This window comes from Anolis sagrei, chromosome X (genome assembly GCF_037176765.1).
Source record: "Anolis sagrei isolate rAnoSag1 chromosome X, rAnoSag1.mat, whole genome shotgun sequence".
Lineage (NCBI taxonomy): Eukaryota > Metazoa > Chordata > Lepidosauria > Squamata > Dactyloidae > Anolis > Anolis sagrei.
Genome location: NC_090034.1, coordinates 106,113,025 through 106,123,573, shown reverse-complemented (window position 1 = coordinate 106,123,573; position 10,549 = coordinate 106,113,025). Strand labels below are relative to the sequence as shown.

At 46.9% G+C, this 10,549-nt stretch overlaps 1 protein-coding gene across 1 annotated transcript in view; it reads right to left on the bottom strand.

The window, feature by feature from the left end:
- Positions 1-5,037: 5,037 nt before the first annotated feature.
- Positions 5,038-10,549, bottom strand: part of LOC137094988 (G-protein coupled receptor 4-like) — a 53,538-nt gene continuing 48,026 nt past the window's right edge. Inside the window, exon 2 of the mRNA XM_067461097.1 lies at positions 5,038-6,795. Within this exon, the coding sequence (XP_067317198.1) occupies positions 5,078-6,289 (1,212 nt within the window). The 5' untranslated portion in view covers positions 6,290-6,795 and the 3' untranslated portion in view covers positions 5,038-5,077. The remainder of the gene's footprint in view (positions 6,796-10,549) is intronic.

Below are 10,549 nucleotides of genomic sequence, written 5' to 3'. Positions count from 1 at the left end.
GACCTCCATCCCAAGAATTGCATCCAGTTGTGCAGGAAGACCTAGAAAATGTCTTAGAGAGGACATGTTGTCGGAAGTGGATAAATGAAACTGTGGATAATAGCAAACCCTACTGAAATGGAAGACTTCCAGCCCAAATATTAACACTGGGTTGTGCTGGAGGACGTAGAAAATGCCTAAGAAGGACATACTTACTTTGGCAGGAGAGGATATGAAACCATGGATTCACCCATCAACACTTGGAGCAAAGCAGATAAGGGAAAGGAGGATTATTTGTGGATTGAAAGTGTATTTGGGAAGGATATATCTTCTTATCTGTTTACATGCCCCTCAGTTGCTGTTTGGAGCCTTCCCTTGAATGGAAATAATGCAAATCCCTATTGAAATGAAGGACCTCCAGCCCAAAAATTGCCTCCAGTTGTGTAGGAAGACCTAGAAAATGTCTTAGAGCAGAGATGTTGTCGGAAGTGGATAAATGGAACTGTGGATAATAGCAAACTTTATTGAAATGGTAGACTTCTCAAGGATAATATTGAGTCGAACCTGAGGATTAGAAGATTTCTAGGGATGATATTTGTTGTTCATTCGTTCAGTCATTTCCGACTCTTTGTGATCTCATGGACCAGCCCACGCCAGAGCTCCCTGTCGGCCGTCACCACCCCCAGCTCCTTCAAGATCAATCCAGTCACTTCTAGGATACCATCCATCCATTTTGCCCTTGGTTGCCCCCTCTTCCTTTTTCCTTCCATTTTCCCCAGCATCATTGTCTTCTCTGACCTCATGGACCAGCCCACGCCAGAGCTCCTTGTCGGCCGTCACCACCCCCAGCTCCTTCAAGGTCAATCCAGTCACTTCAAGGATACCATCCATCCATCTTGCCCTTGGTTGGCCCCTCTTCCTTTTTCCTTCCATTTTCCCCAGCATCATTGTCTTCTCTGACCTCATGGACCAGCCCAGGCCAGAGCTCCCTGTCGGCCGTCACCACCCTCAGCTCCTTCAAGGTCAATCCAGTCACTTCTAGGATACCATCCATCCATCTTGCCCTTGGTCGGCCCCTCTTCCTTTTTCCTTCCATTTTCCCCAGCATCAATGTCTTCTCTGACCTCATGGACCAGCCCAGGCCAGAGCTCCCTGTCAGACGTCACCACCCCCCAGCTCCTTCAAGGTTAATCCAGTCACTTCTAGGATACCATCCATCCATCTTGCCCTTGGTCGGCCCCTCTTCCTTTTTCCTTCCACTTTCCCCAGCATCAATGTCTTCTCTGACCTCATGGACCAGCCCACGCCAGAGCTCCCTGTCAGACGTCACCACCCCCTAGCTCCTTCAAGGTCAATCCAGTCACTTCAAGGATGCCATTCAGCCACCTTGCCCTTGGTCGACCCCTCTTCCTTTTTCCTTCCATTTTCCCCAGCATCATTGTCTTCTCTGACCTCATGGACCAGCCCATGCCAGAGCTCCCTGTCGGCTGTCACCACCCCCAGCTCCTTCAAGGTCAATCCAGTCACTTCTAGGATACCATCCATCCATCTTGCCCTTGGTTGCCCCCTCTTCCTTTTTCCTTCCATTTTCCCCAGCATAATTGTCTTCTCTAAGCTTTCCTGTCTTCTCATGATGTGACCAAAGGACTTCATCTTGGCCTCTACTATCCTTCCCTCCAATGAGCAGTCAGGCTTTATTTCCTGGAGGATGGACTGGTTGGATCTTCTCGCGGTTCAAGGCACTCTTAGAACTTTCCTCCAGCACCACAGTTCAAAAGCATCTCTCTTCCTTCGCTCAGCCTTCCCTATGGATGATATATGTTGTCAAAAGTGGATGAATGCATGCGGATACAGTGTTCCCCCGCTACTTCGTGGATTCGCTTTTTGCGGACTCGCTGTTTCACATTTTTTAAAACAAAATTAAAATACAGTAATGTATACAAGTAGCGAGGGAACACTGGAGGAGGAAGGAAGGGCAGACGGATGGATGGATCTCTGCCTCCTCACCCTCTTTACCTTCCTCTTCCTTCTCCTTTTCCTCAGTGCCACGGTGCATACGTTATGGAGCCCAGGCTGGGTGCGAGCTTGAGGGTGAGGGAAAGCAGCACACAGCAAGAGAGAGAGAGAGAGATTGATTGAGAGCGAGAGAGGCCATCTTCCAGAGTGTCATGTATCATGTTCTGCAGTTGATGGTGGTTGGTGGTGGCAGGCCTATCAGTTGGTGATGGAAAGGTTATTGTAAGTCTTCGTTCTTACTAGGCGATCCCTCGTTGTCTGAGTAGGATAATCCTTCAGGGTGGGTCCGTAGGCAACTGTGGAGCCCTATTCTTGATTTGCATCGTTTCCAGCAGTTTCCAGGTATCAAACAGTTTAATTAAATTTGTTTTATTTATCTCTACCTGAATATGGCAGAGCCCTGGCAACGTGACATACATTTATGTATGTATACTGTTTGCTGTTTTTGTTTCATATTCTGTGGCCAAGTGCAATCTTCATGTTTTACATTTTGGACTATTAAAACAGCCAGAAAGTAAGTGCTGTTTTCATTAAACTGCTTGATACAAACTGGATATTTGTTTGGTTCATCTCTGCCTGAATAAGGCAGAGCCCTGGCAATGTGACGCAGAGGGAGGGCGGATGGGGGACATCCATTTATGTATGTATAGTGTACATATACTGTAAGCGCCCCTACTTCGCGCATATTTACTTATCGCAGGTGGTCCTGGAACGTAACCCCCCCAATAAGTGAGGGAACACTGTCAGAGCTATTGCAATGAAGGACCTCCGGCCTAAGAATAGCGCTGGAGAAGAATGCCTAGAAAAGGAGAAACTTCGTCAAATGTCAATAAATAAAACCACCATATTGTATTAGGATTCTTCTACAGTGGAAACATTAAACTGCTTGATACAAACTGGATATTTGTTTGGTTCCTCTCTACCTAATAAGGCAGAGCCCTGGCAACGTGACACAGAGGGAGGGCGGATGGGGGACATACACTTATGTATGTATACTGTTTGCTGTTTTTGTTTCATATTCTGTGGCTGAGTGTAATCTTGATGTAAGTGATGTTTTCATTAAACTGCTTGATACAAACTGGGTATTTGTTTGGTTCATCTCTACCTGGATATGGCAGAGCCCTGGCAATGTGACACACAGGGAGGACGGATGGGGGACATACATTTATGTATGTATACTGTTTGCTGTTTTTGTTTCATATTCTGTGGCTGAGTGTAATCTTGATGTAAGTGATGTTTTCATTAAACTGCTTGATACAAACTGGGTATTTGTTTGGTTCATCTCTACCTGAATATGGCAGAGCCTTGGCAACGTGACACAGAGGAGGGCAGATGGGGGACATACACCTATGTATGTATACTGTTTGCTGTTTTTGTTTCATATTCTGTGGCTGAGTGCAATCTTTATGTTTTATGTTTTGGACTATTAAAACGGCCAGAAAGTAAGTGCTGTTTTCATTAAACTGCTTGATACAAACTGAGTATATGTTTGGTTCATCTCTGCCTGAATAAGGCAGAGCCCTGGCAACGTGACACAGAGGAATGACGGATGGGGGACATACATTTATGTATGTATACTGTTTGCTGTTTTTGTTTCATATTCTGTGGCTGAGTGTAATCTTTATGTAAGTGATGTTTTCATTAAACTGCTTGATACAAACTGAGTATATGTTTGGTTCATCTCTGCCTGAATAAGGCAGAGCCCTGGCAACGTGACACAGAGGGAGGGCAGATGGGGACATACATTTATGTATGTCTACTGTTTGCTGTTTTTGTTTCATATTCTGTGGCTGAGTGTAATCTTTATGTAAGTGATGTTTTCATTAAACTGCTTGATACAAACTGGGTATTTGTTTGGTTCATCTCTGCCTGAATAAGGCAGAGCCCTGGCAACGTGACACAAAGGGAGGACGGATGGGGGAGATACATTTATGTATGTATACTGTTTGCTGTTTTTGTTTCATATTCTGTGGCTGAGTGCAATCTTTATGTTTTATGTTTTAGACTATTAAAACGGCCAGAAAGTAAGTGCTGTTTTTATTAAACTGCTTGATACAAACTGGGTATTTGTTTGGTTCGTCTCTGCCTGAATAAGGCAGAGCCCTGGCAACGTGACACAGAGGAAGGACGGATGGGGGACATTCATTTATGCATGTATAGTGTACATATACTGTAAGCATCCCTACTTCGCGGATATTTATTTATTGCGGGTGGTCCTGGAATGTAACCCCCGCAATAAGTGAGGGAACACTGTCAGAGCTATTGCAATGAAGGACCTCCGGCCCAAGAATAGCGCTGGAGAAGAATGCCTAGAAAAGGATAAACTTTGTCAGATGTCAATAAATAAAACCAGAGTGATGGGGACCATATTGTATTAGGATTCTTCTACAGTGGAAACATTAAACTGCTTGATACAAACTGGGTATTTGTTTGGTTCATCTCTGCCTGAATAAGGCAGGGCCCTGGCAACGTGACACAGAGGGAGGACGGATGGGAGAGATACCTTTATGTATGTATGTATACTGTTTGCTGTTTTTGTTTCATATTCTGTGTCTGAGTGTAATCTTTATGTAAGTGATGTTTTCATTAAACTGCTTGATACAAACTGGGTATTTGTTTGGTTCATCTCTGCCTGAATAAGGCAGAGCCCTGGCAACGTGACACAGAGGAAGAACAGATGGGGGACATACATTTATGTATGTATACTGTACATATACTGTAAGCCTCCCTACTTTGCAGATATTTACTTATCGTGGGTGATCCTGGAATGTAACCCCCGCCATAAGTGAGGGAATACTGTCAGAGCTATTGCAATGAAGGACCTCCGGCCCAAGAATAGTGCTGGAGAAGAATGCCTAGAAAAGGATAAACTTTGTCAGATGTCAATAAATAAAACCACAGTGATGGGGACCATATTGTATTAGGATTCTTCTACAGTGGAAACATACTGACACACAGGAATTTTATTCCTCAAGTTGTTGTAATATTAATAATATAATTACTTTTTTCTCAACACTATGTTTACGGGCTGTCTGTCCCGTGGAATGGTGCATTGTCCAGGAACGTAAAGCCAAGGGCTCCTTCACAAGTTCAAAGTCAAGATCTTCATCTGGAGTTCCTCCTCCCTGGTCCCCGTCGCGTCAAGCGACTCCAAGGGCAGCTGTAGGGCGGAGGGTTGCCGGGCGAAGCTGTTCTTCTTGGAGGAGAGCGGGGTGTCCAAGGTGAGGGAGGCGCTGGCCATCTCCTGGGGCTTGGAGCTGGCCAGGAAGCGGACCAAGGTGGCCAGGGCCTTGACCACGTCCCCGCGGGCCCCTTCGTTGGCGAAGCAGTAGAGGATGGGGTCCGCCACACAGTTGAGGCTGGTGAAGGCCAGGGCGGCGTGGTAGGCCACAAAGACCTTCTCCTCGAAGCCACAGTCGCAGGGCTTGCTCAGGTAGACGGCGCTGCGGGAGAGGAGGATGACGTGGTACGGGGCGAAGCAGAAGAGCAGGATGGCGATCAGGCTGAGCGAGAGGCGCTTGATCTTGGCCTTCTCCTGCTTCTCGGTGGAGACGTTGCCCCGCACGGCCCGCAGGATCCCCCGATAGGAGAAGAGCATCAGGACCCATGGGAAGAGGAAGCCCAGGAAGACCCGGTAGAGGTTCATCCAGGCCACCCACTCCTCCATGGGGTACTTCTCGAAGCAGAAGGTGTGGTTGTAGCGGTCGTGGAAGAGCTCGTCGTGGAAGAGAGGGGCCGAGTTGGCTCCAATCTCGATGGCCCACACCACCAGGCTGATGACCACGGCTGTCTTGACCCGCCGGAACTTGGCGAAGCGCAAAGGGTGCGCCACGGCCAGGTAGCGGTCCACGGAGATGCAGCACAGGAAGGCGATGCTGATGTAGATGTTGGTGTAGAAGACAAAGCCAAAGAGCTTGCAGGACTCCTGCCCATGGATCCAGTTGTCATAGTGGAGGAAGTAGTCGATCCAGAGGGGCAAGGTGGCAATGTAGAGCAAGTCTGCAATGGAGAGGTTCATCAGGTAGACGCCCAGCTCGTTCTTCTGCCGGACCTGCAGGTAGGCGGCCCAGAGCGCCATGCAGTTGGTGGGCAGGCCCATGGCGATGACGATGATGTAGAGCGTCGGTGGGAAGAGGTGGTCCACCTTCGAGTCCACCTGGCAGCTCCAGCTGGCCAGGGTTGCGTTGCACATCCTCGGGTGGAAGAAGGATGGAGCCAACAGGGAGGGGGCACCAGTTCCCAACTCAACACGGAAGTCTGTGGGGCCGCGGGTGATACGTCCACAGGACCACATAGCCCATCATGGGGAAGTCTCTGGCACGCAGCAAGATCTCCATCGGCTGTGTCTTAAAGATGGCTTCCACCTGGTCTGTGCCTAGAAGCTAGCTTCCATCCAGTCAAAGTTGGCTTCCAAGTGGCCAAGATCTAGAAATTGACATCCATCTCATCAACATCTAGAAGGTGGCTTCCATCTCATCAACGTCTAGAAGGTGGCTTGCACCTGGTCAATGTATAAAAGGTGGCTTCCATCTGGTCAGTGTATAAAAGGTGGCTTCCATCTGGTCAATGTCTAGAAGGTGGCTTTCATCTTGTCAATGTCTAGAAGTTGGTTTTCAACTATCCAGGATCTAGAAGTTGGCTTCCATCTCATCAATGTCTAGAAGTTGGCTTCCATCTGGTCAATGTCTACAAGTTGGCTTCCATGTGGGCAACGTCTAAGGTGTCTCTTAGAATAGACTTTCTGATTGACTTCGTGGACACTAAAGATGTCATACGGTAGAACATCCTGCCTGTTCAGACCTGGAAAGAGAAAACATACATTGAGCTGGAGAGATAAGCATTAAAGCACATGGAGCATTTGGAGTGATTTCCTCCCCTTCTTTGTGTGGTTTCAGGAGGGCGAGGATTTAGAGCAGTGTTTCTCAACCTGGGGGTCGCGAGGGAGTGTCAGAGGGGTCACCAAAGACCATCAGAAAATAGTATTTTCTGTGTGGGAATTTTGGCCCAAATCTCTCATTGGCAGGGTTCAGAATGTGCTTTGATTGTAGGTGAACTATAAATCCCAGCAAATACAACTCCCAAATGTCAAGATCTATTTCCCCCAAACTCCATCAGTGTTCATATTTGAAAATATTGAGTATTCGTGCCAAGTTTGGTCCAGATCTATCATTGTTTGAGTCCCCAGTGCTCTCTGGTTGTAGGTGAACTACAACTCCAAAACTCAAGGTCAATGCCCACCAAACCCTTCCAGTATTTTCTGTTGGTCATAGGAGTTCTGTGTGCCGAGTTTGGTTCCTTTCCATCGTTGGTGGAGTTCAGAATGCTCTTTGATTGTTGGTGAACTATAAATCCCAGCAAATACAACTCCCAAATGTCAAGATCTATTTTCCCCAAACTCCATTAGTGTTCATATTTGAACATATTGAGTATTTGTGCCAAGTTTGGTCCAGATCTATCATTGTTTGAGTCCCCAGTGCTCTCTGGATGTAGGTGAACTACAACTCCAAAACTCAAGGTCAATGCCCACCAAACCCTTCCTGTATTTTCTGTTGGTCATGGGAGTCCTGTATGCCGAGTTTGTGGAGTTCAGAATGCTCTTTGACTGAACTATCAATCCCAGAAACTATAACTCCCAAATTACAAAATCAATCACTCCCCCGCCCCCAACACCACACCACCAATATTCAAATTTGGGTGTATCAGGTACTTGTGCCAAATTGGGTCTAGTCAATACATCCTGCATATCAGATATTTACATTATGATTCATAACAGTAGCAAATCTACAGCCGCGAAGTAGCGACAAAAATAATATTATGTCGAAGGCTTTCATGGCCGGAATCACTGGGTTGTTGTAGGTTTTTTCGGGCTATATGGCCATGGTCTAGAGGCATTCTCTCCTGACGTTTCGCCTGCATCTATGGCAAGCATCCTCAGAGGTCCAATTGTCTTGGAACAGTTTCTCCCCGTAGAGATGTTCAATGTACTGTCGAAGGCTTTCATGGCCGGAATCACTGGGTTGTTGTAGGTTTTTTCGGGCTATATGGCCATGGTCTAGAGGCATTCTCTCCTGACGTTTCGCCTGCATCTATGGCAAGCATCCTCAGAGGTCCAATTTTCGTGTGTCTTGGAACAGTTTCTCCCCGTAGAGATGTTCAATGTACTGTCGAAGGCTTTCATGGCCGGAATCACTGGGTTGTTGTAGGTTTTTTCGGGCTATATGGCCATGGTCTAGAGGCATTCTCTCCTGACGTTTCGCCTGCATCTATGGCAAGCATCCTCAGAGGTCCAATTTTCGTGTGTCTTGGAACAGTTTCTCCCCGTAGAGATGTTCAATGTACTGTCGAAGGCTTTCATGGCCGGAATCACTGGGTTGTTGTAGGTTTTTTCGGGCTATATGGCCATGGTCTAGAGGCATTCTCTCCTGACGTTTCGCCTGCATCTATGGCAAGCATCCTCAGAGGTCCAATTTTCGTGTGTCTTGGAACAGTTTCTCCCCGTAGAGATGTTCAATGTACTGTCGAAGGCTTTCATGGCCGGAATCACTGGGTTGTTGTAGGTTTTTTCGGGCTATATGGCCATGGTCTAGAGGCATTCTCTCCTGACGTTTCGCCTGCATCTATGGCAAGCATCCTCAGAGGTCCAATTTTCGTGTGTCTTGGAACAGTTTCTCCCCGTAGAGATGTTCAATGTACTGTCGAAGGCTTTCATGGCCGGAATCACTGGGTTGTTGTAGGTTTTTTCGGGCTATATGGCCATGGTCTAGAGGCATTCTCTCCTGACGTTTCGCCTGCATCTATGGCAAGCATCCTCAGAGGTCCAATTTTCGTGTGTCTTGGAACAGTTTCTCCCCGTAGAGATGTTCAATGTACTGTCGAAGGCTTTCATGGCCGGAATCACTGGGTTGTTGTAGGTTTTTTCGGGCTATATGGCCATGGTCTAGAGGCATTCTCTCCTGACGTTTCGCCTGCATCTATGGCAAGCATCCTCAGAGGTCCAATTTTCGTGTGTCTTGGAACAGTTTCTCCCCGTAGAGATGTTCAATGTACTGTCGAAGGCTTTCATGGCCGGAATCACTGGGTTGTTGTAGGTTTTTTCGGGCTGTATGGCCATGGTCTAGAGGCATTCTCTCCTGACATTTCGCCTGCATTTATGGCAAGCATCCTCAGAGGTCCAATTTTCGTGTGTCTTGGAACAGTTTCTCCCCGTAGAGATGTTCAATGTACTGTCGAAGGCTTTCATGGCTGGAATCACTGGGTTGTTGTAGGTTTTTTCGGGCTATATGGCCATGGTCTAGAGGCATTCTCTCCTGACATTTTGCCTGCATCTATGGCAAGCATCCTCAGAGGTCCAATTTTCGTGTGTCTTGGAACAGTTTCTCCCCGTAGAGATGTTCAATGTACTGTCGAAGGCTTTCATGGCCGGAATCACTGGGTTGTTATAGGTTTTTTCGGGCTATATGGTCATGTTCTAGAGGCATTCTCTCCTGACATTTCACCTGCATTTATGGCAAGCATCCTCAGAGGTCCAATTTTCCATGACGGCTTCAGAAAACGTGTTCATCGTTGGCAGAAATGTATCCTGCATTTATGGCAAGCATCCTCAGAGGTAGTGAGGTGAGCTATGGCAAGCATCCTCACAACCTCTGAGGATGCTTGCCATAGATGTAGGCGAAACGTCAGGAGAGAATGCCTCTAGACCATGGCCATATAGTCCGAAAAAACCTACAACAACCCAATAATGTTATGGTTGGGGGTCACCACAACATGAGGGACTGTATTCAGGGGTCGTGGCATTTGGAAGGTTGAGAACCACTGATTTTGAGGAAGCCTACCACTGCATCTCTAAGTACTTTAGGAAGATACTGGCCACCTTCTTCCCCCTTTACCTTCTTTCCTGGCTTCTTTTGTGCCCTATCCACTGCGTTGAAGGAAGAGTTGTGCAGGAGGAGCCCTGCTCCAACCAGAAAAACATGGGTTGTGGCACCGGGTGTGAAACCTAGCACTTTGTTGTCTTTGAAGGGCAAAGTTTCCAGCCTGTATGCTTATAAAATTACAGCATGGTCCACACACACACACACACACACCCATTCCCAATCTTGCCTGGAGCCTCTGGGAGGAAGACTCTTGGGTTTGTACATTGTGTGCACAAGATGTCATGCTCGATCCGCACCATCCAGTTCATATCCGGAACAGATAAGATCTGGAAAACCCATGACCAATGGGAGAAAGGCCATAGAGAAGCAGTTTTCCATGTTCCTCCCAGTTCTGCAGGGATTCCAACTATCCCAATTTAGCTGGGACAATCTGGATTAATCCCCTCCCTTCCCATTTTTCCAGCTACTTTTAAAGTGTCCCAGTTTCTTGCTCCACCTTCCACTTTTGTCCTCAACTTGCTTCAATTGTTGCAAATTAATGGATAAAGTAGTTAATCTATATAAATAAAAATGTAATGCTCGTTTGTGGGATTAACAGAACTCAAAAACCACTGGACGAATTGACACTAAATTTGGACACAAGACACCTAACAACCCAATGTATGTCCTTCACTCCAAAA